This window comes from Ambystoma mexicanum, chromosome 6p, assembly GCF_040938575.1.
Source record: "Ambystoma mexicanum isolate Mex_15411 chromosome 6p, UKY_AmexF1_1, whole genome shotgun sequence".
Classification (NCBI taxonomy): domain Eukaryota; kingdom Metazoa; phylum Chordata; class Amphibia; order Caudata; family Ambystomatidae; genus Ambystoma; species Ambystoma mexicanum.
In genome coordinates, this window is record NC_090935.1 from 1,470,563,266 (window position 1) to 1,470,585,400 (window position 22,135).

Sequence of the window (22,135 nt, forward strand, 5' to 3'; positions counted from 1 at the left end):
TTTTATCCATCAGAGACTTCAAATGGATACCTAAAACATCCAATGTTGGGAGCAGATTCAATTTTAATCTTAATATCCTGAATCTAAACTCTTTTGAGGGGTGTTTTTTTAGATAAGGTGCCAAAACAAAATGTACAGTCCAATTAAAATGATCGTTCAAACAACGGTAACTCATTAAAACATCCCTATTCTTAATCCATTCATTTCTGTACAGTTTGATTTTGATTTTGTTCTTCCTTTAGTTTAACATATAAAGACACTTGGGGGGTGAGGGGCAATATTCCCACTAATTATTTTTCTCTATGTGCGGAACCGGTTGGCTGTTGTGCGCACATTATTTTCCATGTGCGCAACTGACTAATGAGGTAAGTTAAGTCACTTTGTGAGCTACTGTCGCAGAAGAGAGTTGCAAAGGAATTTCCTCGTCCCAGCCACTGCAATTCTTTAAAAATCTTAAAACACTTTTTCCAAACACATAGGCTAAAATAAAATATGTTTCACTTGATTATACAGAAAACCCATCAACCAGTCGAAGACTTCAGTATCTGCCACAGTACCTTGCAGACGTACTTCTGCGCAGAGAAAAATATCAGCCTCATTACGAGTTTGGCGTTAAGTGGTAAAGTTGGTGGTAACTCCATTACCGCCAACTTTACCACTACGCCAAATTACGATTTTGGGCAAGGAGTGGAGGATTTGCCTTCTGGAAAATCCTGGAGGTAAATTCTCCAACTCAACGCCAAAATCGTCGGAATTTCCGCTGCTGTAATTCCACCAAAAAAGCCACGGAGTCCAATGGACTCAATATGAATGAGGAATTACACCGCCACCATCAGTTGTAATCCAGCGGAAATTCCTCCGGACCAAGTGGCAGTAACAGTAATTCGTTTGGGCAGGAATTCTGGCGGATTTATGCCGGGATACCGCCCCAAGTCGTAATGAGGCCCTGTATGTTTTATGCCACTGGAAAATCACTCATTTGTATTACAAAACACAAATATCTCTTGACATAACTGATGTGGCTGTCAAGAAACTCAGACAGAATACATTTGCCGATGGATTAATGTCAATTAAAAGCAATGTGTCAAAAACATGCTGAAAGGAGTTCTAGTGCCACTTTAATGAAGCAATTCAAGGGCCCGGAAACATGCTTCTATTAATTTGTGTAAGGATGATAATGGCATCAGAATAACTGCACCTTAGAATATGATGATCCAAAATTCCTGTGCCTCTGCTTACTATCCACATTACGTTCTCCTGTGGATAGTGACTGAGGGGGTGACAAAATGGAGGCATAGATTTGCAATACTCTACACACATTTGCAGAGGAAGTAAACCCAATTTGTTCCCAATTCCAGCCATTGGTACCCAACTAGGCAAGTGCAGAACTTTTCTCCATAACACTGCCTGTTTGGACCAAGGAGTATCTGCATTAACATTTTCTGCACCAAAAATCAGTTTAGGAAGTATGTTTTGCCTGTAAAGCTTAATCATAGGCAAGAATGAGAATTATCTGAATTTGTAGTCAAATTGGGACAACCGAGAGGCAGATGCTAGGAATATTGCTTTTTTGTTGACACTTTCATTACACTTGAGTATATAAAAGTTTCCAGATATTTAAAACGATTAACAACTTCTAGAATTTGATTTCATATTCTCCATATAAACACTTTCCACTTCGATTTCTCTGCATTCAGGATTAATATTTTGTATTTTAAAATATTGAGATTAAGCTTCACTGCTAAAGAATATGCGTTTGTACTGTTGAGAGCCCTTTGCAGGCCAATCAGTGTCATATCACAGGTAATTCTATCCTCAGAGTAGTTTAAATACTGGACTTTGGTTTGTCCTACATATGAAGGGTTCGTCCGTGTTAAATCCCAACATAAGCCCATGGGCCTCATTACGAGGTATGCGGTAGAGGGATAACTGGGACGGTAGGGATGCCGACCCCGTCATCCCTCTACCACCCCATTACAAGGTCTCCTCGCAGGACCTGCTAAGGACGCATGGTTTTACCGGGCGCCCTTAGCGGTCCCGCAAGCAGACCAGGATGCAAACAATGGGCCCGTCATTAACGGGGCGGTTTTTTGCATCCTCCCCATTCCCATTGAACCTTATGGGGGCTTGAATAGGAATGGGGATGTACCGGGTCCGGGTTCCCGGGATGGGGAATTACCGGGCCCTCCAAGGTCGGAATGGCCCGGTACTTCCCCATTCCGGGAACGGGGACCCAGAACCCGTATGGGGGTGTAATGAGGCCCCATATCTTTAATGTAAAACTGCGTAATAGTTCCATTGCAAGACAACACCTAAGACTTACATTTTATAAAAATATTGCACTCATGACGCAAGGTGCACAGTTGGGTATTTCGCACAATGCGCGCCTCTTCAGGCTATGTGGTACACGAGAAGCTGAAACACTTGAACATCTGTTAATAGACTGTGAAAGCCTACACAAGTTAAGAATGAGCTATTTGAAATCATATAACAATGGTCACAATTTAGAAGACTTAACATTAATATGGCCCAGGTTTTTAAATGGATGTGATCTTAACTTGATATTTTATCTTGTAAAATTTTATTGGAAATGCGTGGAAATTCTGAATTTAGTAGCCTGCTGATTTTATGGATGGCATTTGTTTTATCTGTATGTGATTTTAATCATTATGCCAATGTTACATTTTATTTAATGATGAAGGTTTTAGTTTTTGTAATATTTTTAAGATCAGTAAATCCTTTTATGATAAGATCTGGAGATTTGATGTACTGACCACCGGGCATTTTAGTTGTTCTATGTGTCAATTGGACAATTGTGTAAATGTTAATTCTGTTTTACTTGTTGTATATACAAAGCCATTTGGCTGAATGTATATTAAATTAAATAAATACATAAACGTACATATTAAATAAAAAAGGGGCCAAGACATTTAAAGGATTGGACTATTTCCGAACCTTCTTTTACTGTGGTCCACTTACATTTTGCCTTGTTTTTCTTTCCATAATTCAGCACCAGATTTTTTTTATTTTTGTTTATCTATTTTTAGCGTGTGCCATACCCGGAGGTATACGGGCGTGGAGACAAAGAATATTTTAAGCTTACAAAGTTCCATAATGTGGTACATTGGAATTTACAAATTTACATTTTACATATTAGGTAAGGGGCTTACAAAGTTACATAGTATAGTACATTGGAAATTACAAATTTACATGTTATAAATTTACATGTTACAAAATAGGTAGAAGGCTTACAGAGTTGCATGCAGAGGCGCAGAGGAGTTTACAAATTTACATAATCCATATTAGGTATAGAGCGTACCGGTTCCAGTGCAAGGCGTATCAGAGTTGGTAAGAGTATACAACAGTAATGATGAAAGTCGTGAGACGGTGGGTACTGGGAGAGGTTAGAGGCCCTTCTCTCCGTAGTCTGGATTTAGATATCATTGGATTTAAACCAATTGATAATGTTACACCTGAAGTGTCGGTATGTTTGGTTTTCCCTCAAGTGTGGAGGCAGGGAGTTCCATAGTTGGGCAGCTTTGACAGGGAAGCTATTTCCCCCGATGGTAGCTCGTTTGAATGATGGAACTGTCAAGCAGTTGGTGTAGGTTGATCTGGTAGGTCGGATTGTCGGTCTTCTGTTTAACCTTTTATTGAGATAGGGAGGTGCTGCATTGTTGAGGGCTTTGAAGGTAAGGGAGGCAGTTTTAAGTTTGATTTTATCAAGAGTAGATAGCCAGTAGTTGTTTCTCCTTGCTAAGGAGATGTAATCTTTTTAGACATTCCCAACGCCGCTCTTAAGGCATGGTTTTGGAGTAATTGTATTTTCTTAGTAATATATTTGTTGGCCCCAATGTAGAGAGCGTTACAATAGTCCAGCCTAGATAGCACAAGTGCTCTTGCAAGTGTGGTACAGCTACTTGTAGAGAGGAAAGGTTTGGCTGATCTGATCAGTTTACACATATAAACCATGGCAGATGCCATGGCGTTTACTTGTTTTGTCAGGGTGAGACCAGAGTCCAGGTAGAAACCTAGTATTTTTACCTCCTTCATCACCTTAATCGTGTTGCCATCTATTTTTTTACGTTTAACTGCAGATCCAGTGCTGTAAAATATTAGTTGGCCGCTGTTAAAGCCCTTTGGAGGCCTACGGGTGTCAGATCGAACAAAACGATATCATCAGCATATGCCAAATAATCTATTGCTAGGTAAACCTTGGGCAAATGACAATTTCCACAGGTGACTTTTGTTGCTTAGTGGATCGTCCTTCTGCTCTGCTCACCGAGTTAAGAAAGTGGCTGTCTGCCGTTTGTAATTTTGTATGGGAGTACTCTGCGAGCAAGCAATTATTTCTGCATGTTAATAAGGCTCACCCTTTGGGATACCCTAAGTGTGGGGTTAACCTAGTTCATGATATGTGGGGGTCTCCACTAAGTAAAATGAGTGTGCTGCACCAGAATTCTCAAGCAGAATATCCCTGGGCAAGATGCAGAATGTGGACCCCAGTAAAAGCAAATAAGCAGAAGATTTCATGTTCCCCCCCTCATGTACATCTTCAATCTTGCCATCAACTCTTGGGTCTTAATGAAGTTCCCAAGGCAGTAGTGGGTTTCCTGCAGACAAAGCTAGACATGGGATTTGGACCCTGGGGATCCAGCATGTGCCTAAAACCTGCCTCACTTAGCAGGGCAGTCACCGGGCCAAATGATCACCCTACTCTCATGTCCTAGCCTTTACCCTCTATGAAGATTTATCGGGCAATAGAGGATTGCTGCACTTTTCCAGCACCATCCTATTTCTGGCAAATTAATCTAATATGAAAAAAAACTTCTTAACCTAATTTCTAACAATTGATAAATATAGAAATTAAGTGTTGTCGTGTTCGCAGATTTGAAGGTAACTAACGTATTTGCACTTAAATAGGGGACTTCATTTGTCGCATGTTCACAGAAGAAGAAAGTTACAAGGACACAGAACTTGAGAAATACTGCGAATATGAATCCATTGAGGTGCCAGACTTCTACAAAGGACCCTGCCTCTCCTTCCCAATCATGCCTGACCACGCAGCTGCCTTAGTGGAAGCTTTCAAACTAAAACAAGTAAGCGTCAGAAAAGTGATTTTGGCCACCATTCTATCCAACTGAATCTAGTTTATTCTGTCTCATCTAAAGCTTCACATTCTCTGTTTTGTAAAATAAGACACTTGTGTAAACTGCAGGGCAAAATGATCGATTGGAAAAATAGTTTGCATTCTCGAATTCATTTTTGCTATTTCTCCCAGTAGCAGCTCCATGCTTACTATGTCTTAAAGCTCCTGCATGAGACGAGGAAGCATCTCAAACAGCTGCCAAATATCACACGCATATCCACCTGCTGCAGCAAGGATATCACCATTTGTGGTAAGCATGATCCAATATGAACTTCTTCTATTTCCAAAAGCATTATATAAATGTATGACCTTCATGGCAATGTGTTATTAGTTCGAACGATTATGCTCAAGTATGCTAATGAACTGTATCCAATACTTTGGCTTTGAATTAACCGCTTGCATGTTGATTGGACAGCCGGTCCTTACTGTGCGACACGCAAATATGCAAAGAATTGTATTGAGTGCCTTACTAAACAGAACAGCCTTTCCTACAGTTTTGAGAGGGAGGCTCAAAGAATGCTGGCTGCAGGTTGCAATGAGTAAAGTGCTTGTCACATACTATAATGGGTGTGGTCTCCACAACGTTCCCCTGATTCACCACCCCTTACTCGCAGGAAGACAGATATACAGAAGGCTGGGTTGTGAGCATGTGGCTTGCAGTCAGGTCTCCTTAATACTGAAGAGTCAGGCACACACCTGTCACCAAGACAGGCATTGGCCATCCTAGACCTACATGGATGGGGTGGAAGGACTGGATCAGGTCTAAAGCCTTGTGGGTGCAATGTGCTTTGCAAGTGTTGGGCCTTTAACTGCCTATTACTTTCAACTCGAAAAACAAATTACTTACCTCTGGTAATGTTCTCTCTGATGGTTGGTCCTCCCATGGATTCCTCATCTTTGATATATTCCTTCTGCGGCAGCAGATCTCAGAAACATTTGACGACAGGGGGTGCAGTGTGGCTCTGTCGTTGAGGATCTTCAGCGCCGTTGTCAAGTCTGGACGTGGCGTTGGTACAAATAGACAGCACTGCACCCTGCTATCCCAGTTTATCTTTTTTACCCTGCTCAGCCGTGTTGGGGATCACAAATTATATGGTGGTGCCTTAAAGAGTTGAAGGAGATGGCAGTGCAAGGAAGCTCCCCGATTGAGGGGCAGGCTGGGAGGGTGATGAGGAAGCAGTGGTTGGGGGCACTTTCATCAGAAAGAACATTACCAGAGGGAAGTAGTTTGTTCTTCTAATGGATTGTGTGCTCCTACTGATTTCTCATCTTAGATATACTCCCATAACAATGTTAGGATGCAGGGGGCGGGAGGAGAGACTATCTTTTGGTGTCAACTAAGTATTTGCTGCAGGACAGCTCTGCCAAAGCGGGCGTCCTGACCTGACAAGGTATCCAGGCAGTAGTGTTTTGCAAATGTGTATATAAAAGCCAACGTTGCAGCCTGACAATATCCTTAATAGAGACTCCCTTTGGAATGCTGATGTTGCAGCTATGCCCATGGTTGAATGCGTTCTGAAGACTTCAGGGCCAATTTACCCTCCTAGAGTAGCATTCAGCGACGCATAAAATGATCCATCTAGGAATAGTGTGTTTTGTTACTCCCTTGCCAGTCTTCAGGCCAGTGTAACCCACAATGTGCTAATCGTCTAGTCTGAAAGGGCTTGTTCTAGCAATGTAAAAACTCAATGCCCTTTTCTGCTCTAGTCTATGTAGCCTCTCCTCCTCCTGAGTGATGAGGCGGCTTGTAAAAAACCCAGTAAGCAAATGCCAGGTTAAGCTCAGACACAGACAAAAATTGGGAAGGGTGGCTTGCAAGACAAGGCCTGAAGCTCACTGACCCTAAGTGCTGATGAAATCACCACAAGGAACACAGTCTTCCAGGCAAGGAGCTTAAGGAGGCAAGAGTGCATTGGCTCAAAGGGTGACCCATTAGAAATGTTAGCACTAGGTATAAATCCCACTCCAGTACCACAAAAAGGGGGTAGGCGCAAAGGGGGTTGTTAGTCCTTTTAGGAATTGTATAATGATGAGGATCTTGAAGTACCAATCCTGAAACCGAGGAAGCAGCCATTAGATTGCTGATCATACAGACCTCGTTCCATGATTAAGCAAGACAGTAAGATTCTCACGGCCACCCTAGCCAATAGGTTAAGACGGGTCATAGCGACACTTGTACACACTGATCAAACGTGGGACATTTCAGGCCGCAACACAACGTGGAATCTGAGAAGACTCCACCACATCATAGATAAACTAACCGCATGTCCGGAGACGCCGCGGTGGCCTCCTTGACACGGTGAAGGCTTTTGATTCGGTGCAATGGGACTGGCTACTGCAGGTGCTAGCACACTGCGGAATAGGTCCCTCATTATCGAGATGAGTCAAGCTGATTTACGTAAGGCCCCATCCCGGGTCAAAACAGGCAGACAGATCGCGGAAAAATTGGAGATTTAAAGGGGTACAAAGCAAGGCTGCCCGCTATCGCCAATGCTTTACATCTTGGCCCTAGAACCCTTGGTGGCCTTCCTTAGGAAGGAGTATGTAGACGCTGGGATAAGCATTAATAATACCACCCACCTAATCTCTCTCTATGCAGATGACATGCTTTTGTATGTTAACCAACCAGAAGAGAATCTGCCATACCTGTTAGACGTCATAAAAGAATTTGCTAAGATGTCGGGCATAAGGGTCAACATAGAAAAGTCCTGCGTGTTTCTCCTAGCAGCACTCAGGGAGCTTAGAGTAGATCAGAAGGTCAAGATTTCCATGAGGTTCTGGAAAAACAATGCCCCTGTGAATACCAGGGAGAACAGCGTTGCTGAAAATGATTGTGCTCCCCTCCCTACTATACCACTTCATTAACATACCCAACGACATACCCAAACAATTCTTCCAGCAACTGAACATGATCATCAGATAATTCCTGTGGTGGGAGGCAGGAACACAATAGCTTTACGCACTCTACAGAGGGAATACCGCCAGGGGGGAATGAAATTACAACTGTTTGAATTATACTACCTACCTGCCCAATTACAGTTTGTCCTACACTGGTTGGGAGACGAGGCCTCGCAGGACACATTACTTTTGCAACCTGAGCTGAGCCAATACTACCTGAAAGAAATATTATGGACGGGTAATGCCCAGAGGCAAGATACCCCCACACTCATTACACTAGGCCTCGCCTTGTGGAAGAGAACATGGAAGATCCTTAGAACACCAGATCCTTGCTCCATACATGTTCCCCTGGCAGGGCTCATAGGCAAGACATCGGGAGCGCTGTGTACTTTCCGTAGGGACTGCGAAACTAAAGGAATTGCTCACATAGGCGATTTATGGAAAGAGGAAGGCTGGGGGTGGGTTCTCGGAATTGATGGCGGTCTATGACATCCACAAAGGCCAATTTATGTTATACAAAAGCATGACAGACGCTGAACAAAAGAAGGCCAGGGTGGAAAATGGGGGTGGAGGGGCCAACAGAGTACTGGACACTTGGTTCGATGTGGCGGAGGGAGGGCACGCAGTGTCCAGATTATATTAACTATTCCTACACAGTTACAACACTGAGCAGCTACCTGCACGTAGCAAATGGGAAAACGAACTGGGAAGAGATCTGACAGGCCCAGAGCGGGGAAGAGCCCTACAGTATATTTAAAAAGTATTTAGGAATGCCAGATTCCAATTAACACAACTATATGTAACGCAAAGGGTATATTTGACCCCGGATAGATTAACTAAAATGGGAGGAAATTAAGAGCAAACATGCCCACGATGTGCGATGCCAGATGCAAACATGTTACGTATGTTTTGGTCCTGTCCGATGATGGAGAACTTCTGGGAAAAGATAAAAGAAAGAGCAATTGTGGGTGGCATCCAATTGCAACAGTGGCCACCAGAGTCCTACCTACTGGGGCTATTTCCGAGAATCAACAGACAACAAGTGCACCTAGCCAAAATGAAAGATCTGATGTGTATTCTGGCAAAGCGCAGGATTGCAATAGCCTGGAAATTTGACTCCGGCCCAAAACAGCATGGTGGACAGACTTGAGACGTTGGTCGCTGGCCGAGTCGACAGTATGGCATAGAGCATTGCAGAGAGGACTGCATGAGAATAAGGTTGGGTTGGAGGCCTGGAATACATTTGTACAAACGATGTTCTCCCCCAATAAAGGCTACGTTGATTGAATGACTCTGGGGATATGGCCCGGAGAATAGGCATCCCCTGGGAACTGAGACCGCCCGGACCAACACATCACAGAGACAGGCAACAAGGAACTGTGGCCCCCCCTTGCCTGCAATAGTAATCCCAGACTCACTCTGGCTTTACACGATGAAATATGTCCCAATAGTGCTCTGTATAGACACAATGTGCTGCATAAAGTAACCGCCCATTGTATGTATGTTTGTATGTATGTATGTATGTATGTACGGCTGTTTGGTTGTAACAGGTTGTTGTATTTAAAAACCAATAAAGAGTTTTTTTTTTAAAATGAGGATCGTGAAGAACGACCCCTGTTCGGGTGTGTGCTTGAAGATGGAAAGTGCAGACAGATAGTCCTTGACTGTCATAATCTGCAGTCCTTGCCTGGCAAGATGCAAGAAGAATGGCAAGGGGCCTCATCAGGGGTTGGGTGGAGTGGCAGAAATGCAGTGGGAATGCTATTACCGCTGCATTACCGTTCCGCCCAATCCCGAGTTTGGGCAGAAAGTTGGCGGTTTACCTCCAGCTTTTTTCTGGAGGTAAAACTTTACACTTTCCGCCCATTTGCGCCACTATCACTGTAGTACTAATACCCCTGGTGGTAGTAGCTCCATCACTATCCCATAGAGTCCTATGAACTCTTCAAAAAATGGGGAGTAACAGCCATACCACAACTCGGGATCCAGCGCTAATAAAGCCAGAATGAGTTGGGTAACGCTATTTGCGTTGGCGTTATCCCCGCGGATTTACCGTTGGGATACTGCCAAGGTTCTGATGAGGCCCTTTGAGTCTTTGAGGTGTCACACAGAAAATAATCAATGTCACTGGTCTGCACAAGCTGCAACATTTCTTCCAGCTGCAGCAATACAGAGACTATTTGTTACGCTCACCTGACTCCCATGGAGGCGCTGGCCTGGTTCGCGCTGCTGTGACCTCTTCTAAGGTGATGCGCAGGGTTCGGAAGACGGACTGGACCGGGCCCCCAAATCTGGCTTGCCTGGCTCGCAGAAGTATCCTTCAGTAGGCGAAAATAGGGAATTAACTGTCTGCGGGGTAATGCAATCGGCCTCCCACTTTCCCCTCTCACCCTCCTTGAAACCCTTCTGTGATTTCTCGTAGCGTCTCACCTTAGGGTCTGGAAGGACAAGCTCTCCATCCTGCTTCTGATGCAGGGGCGTGTTGGTATCCAGTTACTTCACTGGATTTTCGGATTGGTGAGAACCAAACTTGCTTGGCTTCCAAGTAAGTTTTTTTGATAAGAGGTTCCCCTTGTGTCCATGCATTAATGTACTAATGCTAATGTCTTTTTCCCCATAGGGGCTGGGGTACGGAATGCCGGGGAACAGGCACCGACCCGAGATGAGAGGTGAAATCCTTGTAGAAATCAGGTAAGTCTTTAATGAGCGTTTGTTGGTAATGTCTTTTCATTCGCTCATTAACGCTGATGTCTTTTTTTCCCCTTAGGGACCGGGGGCCGGAAATGCCAGGATGCGGCGCGGACCGAAATGAAGAGGGAATTAATCAACAGGTAAGTCTTAACATGGAGATTTAGCTTTCCTTATTCCCTTCTCTCTCTCACCTTTTGTTCTGGTCTTTTTCTCCCTAGGCGCTGGGGCGTGACTGCGAATCCGGATGATCGCTGCTGAACGTGGAGGCGCCCTGTAAAGGTGAGTGGAATGCGGCGCTGCAGCGATCGACGCGATGAGCTTTTAAATTAAAGTCTTCCTTTTCAGGATTGTCGGCGAGATGTCTCCGGGATGCGGGTTTAGCAGGTAAGGACTTTTCCTTCTTCTGTTCTCTTCTTCTCTTCCTTTGCAGGTGATCCAGGATGCTGGCAGGCGTGGCAGAAGTCAGGATGCAGGAGCAGACACAGTGAGCGTCCAGCTGCTAGGGTTTAAATAGCCTTGGAAGAAGTTCCAGGTATGTATCCTTCCTCCAATCAGGTATGTATCCTTCCCCGACCACGCCCGGATGGTAAATTAGTCCCACAGGTAAAGTAGTTCCTTTCAGGCCTCAAGGAGGCCGGGATCCTGCAGCATGGTCTGCATCAGGTAAGTGCACCTAAGCATTCCCATAATGAGTCTGGCGCCTATGGTGCCAGGACTGATGTCTTTTATGAGCCTGGCACCATAGGCGCCAGGACACTGTCCAAAGGGCCCCTATATGGGGTTGCTGGGTCCTTCCTTGGGGACTGGATGTTCGCTTTCGGGGACGCCGGGCTTGAACCGGCTCCCCGGGAGCGGGCATCATGACAGCACTCCCCCCCAAGGCCCCTCCCAAGGTTGTTCCCTCCGGGGGTTTCGGTTTGTCTGGGAAGAGTCGGTGGAATTTCCTGACTAATCGAGGTGCATGCACATGGTCGCTGGGTTCCCACGACCTCTCCTGAGGTCCGTACCCCTTCCAATCAATTAGGTAGAACAGTTTTGACCTAAACATTTTTGAGTCTAAAATGTTCTTCACTTCGAATTCGGGCTCCCCATCTATTAGAATAGGTTCTGGAGGTTTGAGTAGTCGGGTTCCGGGTACCACTGGTTTCAGAAGTGACACATGAAAAACAGGGTGAATTCGCATACTAGCTGGTAAATCAAGTTTAATAGCCACTGAATTAATTATTGCCGTAATAGAATAAGGTCCCAGATATTTTGGGTTACAAATTCGAGGCCCTTTGAGTGGTAAATGTCTGGTAGCTAACCACACTTGATCCCCAATCTGATACGGAGGTGCTTCACTCCGATGTAGATCAGCATTCTCCTTGTATTTTCTCTTGGCTTGTTGTAAATGCGTAGTTGCCTCTTTGAAGGCTTGGGTAATTGTAGAATGCAGATGTTCTACTGCAGGCATTCCGAGGTTCTGAGGTGAGTCAAGATTTGAGGTTCGAGGGTGATGCCCAAACAAAGCATAAAAAGGACTGTGGCCAGTTCCAGAGTGTACCGAATTATTATATGCGTATTCGGCTATCCAAAGAATGTCTTTCCAGTTGCTTTCAGATTGCTGTAACATACACCGTAAGTACTGTTCAAGGGTCTGATTTGTCCTCTCGGTCTGACCATCGATCTGAGGGTGGTGACTGGTCGATAATCTTAAGTCGATCTGCGCCATTTGACAACATTTGCGCCAGAAGTGGGAAATGAATTGGCTTCCCCGGTCAGAGATTAGTATAGATGGGAATCCACGTAGCCGAACAATATTTTCGAGGAATTCATTGGCTAGGACAGAAGCTGAAGGTAAACCTTTCAAAGGAATAAAGTGGGCCATTTTGGAAAACAAATCCACAATTACCAGAATAGTATTGTACCCCGAACAAGGAGGCAGGTCCGTAATAGAATCCATTGCTAGGTTGTGCCAGGGTGCTGGTGGTATGTCTAGAGGTTGAAGGAGACCCGCTGGTCTTTTCTTTTGACTTTTATTTTGGGCGCAAACACCACAGGACATCACAAAAGATTTAACATCTTTTCGCCAAGAGGGCCACCAAAATTGTCGTTTCACCTTTTCCTCTGTCTTGGCAATACCGGGGTGTCCCTCTATTAATGTATCATGATAACCGGAAATAACTAGTTCGTGTAATTCCTTATGTGGCAGGAATAAGCGTCCTTGGAAATAAGGTAAACCATTATTTATGGTAAAGTCTGATCCCTTTTGTGTCCATTCCTGTAAGGTTGTAGGGTCCAGGAGTTGTTGCACTCTGGCTTGAATGTCTTCAAGAGTCTGTAACAAAGTCATGCCTAGAATCCTCTGTTCGGGAATTATTGGTACTGGTTCTGAGTTTGTATCAGATTCTCCCATTCCAATCCGGGATAAGGCGTCTGCTTTGCCATTCTTGCAGCCAGGTCGATAGGTAATCACAAAATCAAATTCAGCGAAAAACAAAGCCCATCGGAGCTGCCGTGATGACTGAGCCTTGGCGGTTTTCAAATACTGTAAATTCCGGTGATCAGTGATCACTGTGATGGTATGTCGAGCGCCAAGCAGGTAATGCAGCCAGGCTTTAAAAGCGGACTTAATGGCTAACAGTTCTTTGTCCGTGATTGCATAATTAACCTCGGGTGCTGAGAATTTTCTGGACCAAAATGCTATGGGATGCAGTTGGTTGGTTTCGGGATCTCTTTGGGACAGGATAGCTCCCATGGCTAGGCTGGATGCGTCAGTCTCGACGACATAAGGGAGATCTGGACGCGGGTGTTTCAATATAGGTGCGGAGGTAAACTTAGCTTTTAAATCCTGAAAGGCCTGCTCGGCTTCTTCAGACCATTCAAAACGTTTATTTTTCCTCAAGAGTGCAGTAATGGGTTGTACCACGCGTGAAAATTCCGGGATAAACCTGCGATAGAAATTGGCAAAGCCGAGCATGCTTTGAACCCCTTTTACAGAGCTAGGTGATGGCCATTTGAGGATGGCATCCACTTTTCTTGAGTCCATTCGGACTCCTTTGGGTGTCAGGATGAAACCTAGAAACTCGACTTCTAGGGTATGGAAAACACATTTCTCCAATTTAGCAAATAGTTTGTGTTGGCGCAGTTTTTCAAGTACTGCCCTGACATGTTTTCTGTGATCAGATTCCGAAGAGGAGTACAGCAGAATGTCATCGATATATACGACAGCACAAACATCGATGAGTTCCCGAAGGACATCATTCATGAAGTATTGGAAGGCAGCCGGCGCGTTACACAATCAGAAAGGCATCACCTGGTACTCGAATAATCTGTATTTAGTACAGAAGGCAGTTTTCCATTCATCGCCTTCTTTAACTCGTACCAGATGATAAGCCCCCCAGAGATCTAACTTGGTGTATATGCAAGCGTCCTTCACCTGGTCAAGGAGTTCAGGGATCAGAGGCAGAGGATAACGGTTTTTAACCGTTATCTGGTTCAATGCGCGGTAATCGATACAAGTTCTAAGGTCGCCTTCTTTTTTGGGCATGAAGAACAAAGCCGAGGATGCCGGGGACTTTGACGGGCGAATAAAACCATTAGCTAGGTATTGATCCAAATATTGTCTCAAATGCAGATTCTCAGGTTCGGTAAGGGCATAAATCCTGCTACAAGGGGGTTGTGCGCCGGGCACCAGATCGATTTGGCAATCGTACGATCTGTGAGGAGGTAACGTGTTGGCCTGTTCCTTTTGGAAGACGTCCTGAAAGTCTTGGTATTCCGGAGGTAGTTGCCTGGAGGCAGAGGTTACAGATGCTAGATTAATCTTCAGGTTTTCTGGGTAGCAGGTTTGTGTACAATCCGGGAAGGTTATTCTCTTAGCTCGCCAATCAATTCGAGGATTATGTGTCTCTAACCAAGGGATTACAAGAATAACCTGAAACTGTGGAGCCTTGATTACATCAAACACAACACCCCCCCGATGGCCGTCGGGACCAATAAGAGTCACCTCAGTAGTGGAATGTGTTACCGGTCCAGAGGCAATTTCAGTTCCATCGACTGTGGTGATGACATCTTTGCTGGTTTTAGGACGGAGAGGGAGGTTAATCCTAGAGACCAATTCACGATCCACATAGTTTCCAATAGCCCCACTATCGATGTATGCCTTTATTGCATGCAACCGCTTAGGCTGTTCTGGATCTACGAGAACCATTGGCACAATGAAATGCGAGGTCTGAGAGTTAGTTTTCAAGCTCGGCAAGCGGACCCCTACACTTGTCGGGCGGAGTAGTTTCCCGAAACAGAGTCTTCATGGTTTTTATCAGCAGCTCCTACCGTCTTTCGGGGCGGTTTTGCCAGGCAATCTCGTAGAAAGTGTCCAGAATTCCCACAATAAAGACATAATTTTAACTGCCGCCTCCTTTCACGTTCCTTTTGAGTTAAGGGTCCTTTAACCCCTCCAATTTGCATAGGCTCAGAGACATCAACTCCCTTGGGATTAGCATGGGTCTTGACCAACACCCGGATCTCAAACCTGGACCGATCTGCTTTTCTGTTTTGAAGTCTGTGATCCAATTGGACCACTAAGTCTATATACTCTGTGCATTCTTGGGGCGGATTTATAACTTGGGCCAAGACATCTTTAAGTTCTCCGCGAAGGCCTCGATAAAACAATGTGACTCTTTTATTCTCTGGCCATGCTGTTTCCACAATTAGTCTATTAAAGGTTGCAATATAGGATAGGAGGTCCTGATTGCCCTGTCGCAGGGATAGAAGTTCGTCATCCAGAGCCTGCCCCCGAGAGTGTCGAGCAAATAACCTTTCCATGCTTGCTTGAAACCTTTGAAAATCACGGAGAATCGGGTCATCTTGAGTAACCAGTGGAACTGACCAATCGGCAGCGCAGCCGCTGAGATATGACAATACAAAGGCTACCTTGGTCTGATCATTAGGGAAGGCCCCAGGTCTGCATAGGAAGTGCAAACGACACTGATTCATGAATACGGCGAATCGTTTGGGGTCCCCAGCAAAGCGTTCGGGTGGGGCCAGTGGCATGTTTCCAGGTAGATTAATCTGCACAGGGTTAATGGAAACCATAGGAGCGGGGTTCCCTCCGGAACCGGGTAGAGGAGTTTGCCCAGCTTGACCTTGCAAAAGCTGTCTGGCCAGGTCATCAGTTCTTTCCTTTGATATTAATTCCCTCCTGAGGGCATTAGTCTCTTGACGAGCGGCATGTACTTCGGCCCGTAATTCCCCCAGTAATTGGGCCAACTGATCAGTCTCAGAACTTTCCATAGCGCCACGGTGGGAATTTGTAGGAAGGCTTCGCGTTCTGTTACGCTCACCTGACTCCCACGGAGGCGCTGGCCTGGTTCGCGCTGCTGTGACCTCTTCTAAGGTGATGCGCAGGGTTCGGAAGACGGACTGGACCGGGCCCCCAAATCTGGCTTGTCTGGCTCGCAGAAGTATCCTTCTGTAGGCGAAAATAGGGGATTAACTGTCTGCGGGGTAATGCAATCGGCCTCCCACTTTCCCCTCTCACCCTCCTTGAAACCCTTCTGTGATTTCTCGTATCGTCTCACCTTAGGGTCTGGAAGGACGAGCTCTCCATCCTGCTTCTGATGCAGGGGCGCGTTGGTATCCAGTTACTTCACTGGATTTTCGGATTGGTGAGAACCAAACTTGCTTGGCTTCCAGGTAAGTTTTTTGATAAGAGGTTCCCCTTGTGTCCATGCATTAATGTACTAATGCTAGTGTCTTTTTTCCCCATAGGGGCCGGGGTACGGAATGCTGGGGAACAGGCACCGACCCGAGATGAGTGGTGAAATCCTTGTAGAAATCAGGTAAGTCTTTAATGAGCGTTTTTTGGTAATGTCTTTTCATTTGCTCATTAACGCTGATGTCTTTTTTTCCCCTTAGGGGCCGGGGTCCGGAAATGCCAGGATGCAGCGCGGACCCGAAATGAAGAGGGAATGAATCAACAGGTAATTCTTAACATGGAGATTTAGCTTTCCTTATTCCCTTCTCTCTCTCACCTTTTGTTCTGGTCTTTTTCTCCCTAGGCGCTGGGGCGTGACTGCGAATCCGGATGATCGCTGCTGAACATGGAGGCGCCCTGTAAATGTGAGTGGAATGCGGCGCTGCAGCGATCGACGCGATGAGCTTTTAAATTAAAGTCTTCCTTTTCAGGATTGTCGGCGAGATGTCTCCGGGATGCGGGTTTAGCAGGTAAGGACTTTTCCTTCTTCTGTTCTCTTCTTCTCTTCCTTTGCAGGTGATCCAGGATGCTGGCAGGCGTGGCAGAAGTCAAGATGCAGGAGCAGACACGGTGAGCGTCCAGCTGCTAGATGCAGAACAACGCGTAGCATGTGTGGCTGTTCGGGTGGGGTTTAAATAGCCTTGGAAGAGGTTCCAGGTATGTATCCTTCCTCCAATCAGGTATGTATCCTTCCCCGACCACGCCCGGATGGTAAATTAGTCCCACAGGTAAAGTAGTTCCTTTCAGGCCTCAAGGAGGCCGGGATCCTGCAGCATGGTCTGCATCAGGTAAGTGCACCCAAGCATTCCCATAATGAACCTGGCGCCTATGGCGCCAGGACTGATGTCTTATGAGCCTGGCGCCATAGGCGCCAGGACACTGTCCAAAGGGCCCCTATATGGGGTTGCTGGGTCCTTCCTTGGGGACTGGATGTTCGCTTTCGGGGACGCCGGGCTTGAACCGGCTCCCCGGGAGCGGGCATCATGACACTATTGTTGCTGGAACTTCAGTCGAAAGCGACACCTCCATTACGTTTTCAAGGAAGTCCCAGTCTCTATACCACAGCGTTGCAGAAGCTAGGTGTGCAGATTGTGCATACCCATGCTCAAGTGAAGAACCAGTCCCCTCTCATGGGATAGTAGGTTTGTTCTCTTGGGGAGATGCAGTACAGGACAGATGATCAGGTCCAGAAGGTCTGGGTACAATGCCCTCTTGGCCCAATCTGTGACAATTGATATCATGGCTGTTTCATACCACTTCAACCTTCTGATCACTTGAGAAATGACAGGAATCATTGGGAACGCATACATGAATGGAAAGTTCCAGTCCACACCGAAGGCATCCCCCAGTGCTCCTCTCTGGGCAAATTCACTGAAGCAGAAGAGATTTGCATTCATGGGTGACTGAACCTTGCCTGCCCGGCTAGGTGAACTGCCGACAACAAAATATTGTTTTGTAATGCCTAGAGCTGAGTCGCCTCTATGCACAGGGTGAGAGACCCATGCACCAAATTCTGAGATGTCGTCACTTTTCCCAAAGGGGGAGCTCCTTCCCATGAGGCCAGGGAGGTGAGGCCGCTACCTGATAGTCCCCCTTGGGGTGGTATTCAGAAGGAGGATCTCATGGGGGGAGGCATCCCCTCTGGGGATCAGGGAGGATATCTCGGAAGAACGCAGTACAACATCCCTCACACTCCACCCACTTCCTTTGCCTCCTCTCAGTCCATGAGGCCCACTTTACCATCCCTCACTTCCATACCACGCAGTCTATGTATATATGTGAGACTGAATACCCTATAGATACTGAGACGAGGAAGAATAGGGATGACTCATTGAAGATTTCCATGTAAGGTACTGAGTCGAGGAGGAGGAGTGGAAAAAGGTAGAGTCCTCTTAAGAACTTGAATGAGCATTCTAGCTTTCATTGCTCATTCAACATAAAGAGAGACGAAGGACTTACTTTTTGTCAGACCCTCCCAGGAGGATCTGCAAGTCTGGAGACATCCAGCATGGAAGAAAGAGGCTGCTACTGACTCAGATGTTTAATGAAGGAGCTGAGGCATCCCTATCTGGATCGACCGTGCCTAGGCAGACCGAGAAACTGGAAGAGCAGAGGTCTGGGTAGAAGCAGTAACTGGACTGCACGTTGTGGCAAGACATGCAACCCGCCCAGAGAGAAGTGCTTTGGAGCTGTTGCAGATGCCAGGGAAGCAGCACAAGAGCACGAGAAGCCGAACGAGAAGAACTGTCCCAGAAGGTACATAACCGGGCTATCAGGATCGAGAGAAGGGGCAAGAGACACCTCAAACCAGAGGTCTGGGACCCAGATATACCCAAGGGTAATATCTTAAGTAATTGGCCATATGATAATACCTGGCTGGAGAGTAAACCAGGTATATCAGAAACAAACTACAGAGGATAAAAAAGGGTTGAGGACCTGCAGGTTGTGGAAAAGATCACCACTAGCCATCTTCTTTGTGGCCGTACTTGGCAGGTGAGTCAACCAATTCTTCCCAGACGAAACCCCAGACGAAACCCCAAAGAACCTGCAGCAACAGGTTTATGTATAAGAAAGGCCATAGGAAAGAAGTCCTTACCCCTAGTCTTGTGAACTGTGAAAGTAAAAGCCAAGAGAGAGTGAGAACAAAACAAGGAAGGCCATGGCAAGGGAATCATTTCCCTGCCATTGAGAAACCAAGTGACCAAGTGAAAACCAAGTGAAAAGAGAGTCATGGGGAACTGAGTCATTCCCCCTGGTTTTGTGTGGGGAAAACACTGAGAACCAGACACCAGGAGAAGGGAGTAATTCTCCTGGGTAATTGAGTTAATAAAATGAACCAAACCAGTGATCCAGGGGAAAGGGAGTCATTCCCCTGGTATGGTATTAATTATAAACCTTTGATGCAAAGCCAGCAATCCTTTGTTTTGAAGTATTGAAGTCAGGGGAAGGGAGTCACTCCCCCTGGTGGTGGAAAACCAAGGAGCAAGATATCTAGAGAAGGGAGGCATTCTCTAGGAACCTAATAGTGAGGGAGCAACTATGGACAATAAGGAATTAAGTTTGAACTAGTACTTTACCTTTTGAGTTGAATGGAGAACTTTACTGCTTGTTGGCATTACAACCTGAAACTTTTTTTGAGCCTTGGAAAGGGATTGAGACCTCAGGAAGGGAGTCATTCCCCCCGGTAAAGATGCCACCTTACAACTGGAACTGTGATCCGCTGTCCAGGAGAAGGCAACCATTCTTCTGGACCAAGAAGATCCACTACCTCTTTATTTTAGTTATAAGAGTGAGGAACAGAAGTAGGCTGTTTGACACAGGACGTCAACTGGGGGGGAGGGGAGGGCTGTAGCCCTGGGACTTTTGGCTGTAGCCTCGGGTAGAAGCTCAGGGACTACAACCAAAAGGCAAGCTAGCCCCAAGTCCTAACAGTCTTGACTTTAGCGTAGCCCGAGATCTTTTACAAACCCAGAAACACACTTGACAACAACCAATCCTGGAACTCCAGAGCCTGGAGCATCTGCAAGAGTGTTACCATCTTGAGCTTGTCCTTCCTGAGGAACTTGTTCAAGCATCTCATGTCCAAGATGGGTCACAGACCTCCATCCTTCAAGATCAGAAAACAAAAAGGAATAGCACCCATGTGTCCGTGGTAATATTGCACCATTCTAACAAATGGTTCAATAGATGTCCCCTACCTAAGTGGGATGGGAGAATCCCTAAAAGCAGTTTTGATGATGGTACTGCACTGGAGGAGACTGAAGCAGGGGTGGACATTTTTCTCTTTACCTCCTCTTCCCCTGGTTATTACTTTTACACACTATTTACGTTTGTCCATTTATCCTGCACATTGTTATTCCACAGAGTGAGGACATGAAAAGGTTTGACACGGACAGCCTTTTTGTTTTGACTGACAGACTCAGACTATTCTTCTTTTATTTTACTGTTTTAGATTACTCCCATATAGAAATATGACTAGTTAGGTATTATCCTATCCCACTTAACCAAGGAAAGGCTTTTGAACTTGCATCATTTGTGTCTGTGTCTGTCTCTTGATACCATGCCTCTCTCACACCTCCTTTTATCAAAAGACGCAACTCATAAGACAATACACCACTTTATAAGCCAGAGTCTACTGGAGGCTGAAGACTCCAATACCCTGAAAGAACAGAGGCATTGTGATGAGAAACGCATGGTAAATCCCTAGAAATCTCACCATGCAGGACTCAGACACCATAAACAAAAGCGTAGGGAAATCCCCGGAAAACGGGCAATGCAAGATTCAGAGATCTTAGTCGCAGATGACAGGAAGCCCCAGGAAAGCCTGCAACAAGACTCACATTACAAAAATGCCTTCAAAGCTTATGGCTAAAGACCTAAAGATATTGGCAGCAAATATGTTGTGTGAAGACACAGACACTTCCAGCAACAGAATTCAGGATCCCCAGAGAAAATAGCATCAAAGGACCCCAATAGGGGTGGGGCACTCGAGACCCCGAGCGAGATGGCTACATTCTAGAGGAGCAAACCAAACAGAGATTCTTCTCTGTAACTTACCATCTGCTTCTGGCAAAAAGAACAGCAATGGAAGTGTTGAGGACCATAGTTGCTGGTTAACAGTTGAGGTGACAGTGAGCGGCAAGTTGCTGCAAGATCAACATCGCCTTGGTGAAAGCTACATGGGAGAGTGGCAGCCACATTCATCATGCTGGGCTGAGAGGTGAGGATGAAGGATTTGGGGTTTGCGGTATCCATATTAAAAAAAAAACAATGGTAGATGTGATCGAATTTCGGCTGTACGAAAATTACACACCGCTGAAAATTTCAAAAACATCTACCATTCGGTGCGATACAGTGGTATCCCCTGCACCGTTGTTCACTGTAATCGCATCGGACCCACACATCAGACCCACACAATAAAGTAAAAAAGACAAAAAGGCCCCTGCTGTGCCAGTTCCCATGCACATAAGTGAAGGGAACCGATGTCGCAGAGGGATGGCGGAGGCGGCGGCACACAGCAAAGTGTGCTGCCCGAAAGTAAGTAAGGCGGTGGCGGTGGAGCGAGTTGTTCGAAATGTCTGCGTGAGAGAAACCTGAAAGTTATTTCCTTTCAAATAACTTTCGTTTTTTTCTCCTTTGGACATTTTGGTTTCAAACAAATCATGGATATCCGGGGTTTCCCAGCTTCCAAATAGCAAAACCTTGTCTCATATGACGAAGTTCACAGTGCCATGTCGAGCGGATACCGCTGACTGAGTGCAGAGGGTAGAGGCATAAGTAAGAAGGCACGCCACCCATGCTGCAACACTGCAGAGACATACCCATGAAGCACTGATGACGGCCTCCACACCGAAGCACGACGGCAAGCCATAATGCCATCTTCAGCTATTAAACCAGTGAACCCCGGGGAAGAGACCCTGCGATGTGTATATGTCCCCACCTGAAATCGGAAGTGGTGGACTGGGTAGATCATCACTGGAGCTCAATGGGCACCCCTGACCAGCCAACAACAGCGTGGCATCAGATTTTAATGGGTGTCAATGACTGAATGGCAAGCATGACAGAGCTGGATGTGTTAAGCAGCACCCCAAATTCAAATATGAGGCCCGATCTGTGAATTCATCTTTGATGTCCTGGGTGTTAGTCTTAGCAATGCATGT

General features: G+C 45.9%; 1 protein-coding gene across 10 annotated transcripts in view; it reads left to right on the forward strand.

Annotated features, from left to right (window-relative positions):
* PPEF2 (protein phosphatase with EF-hand domain 2) overlaps positions 1–22,135 on the forward strand; it is a 703,213-nt gene that overhangs the window by 307,549 nt on the left and 373,529 nt on the right. For all 10 annotated transcript variants that reach the window (XM_069626300.1, XM_069626309.1, XM_069626302.1 and 7 more), the window contains 2 exons: positions 4,924–5,099; positions 5,285–5,399. In XM_069626300.1, coding sequence (XP_069482401.1) covers positions 4,924–5,099; positions 5,285–5,399 — 291 coding nt within the window. The remainder of the gene's footprint in view (positions 1–4,923; positions 5,100–5,284; positions 5,400–22,135) is intronic.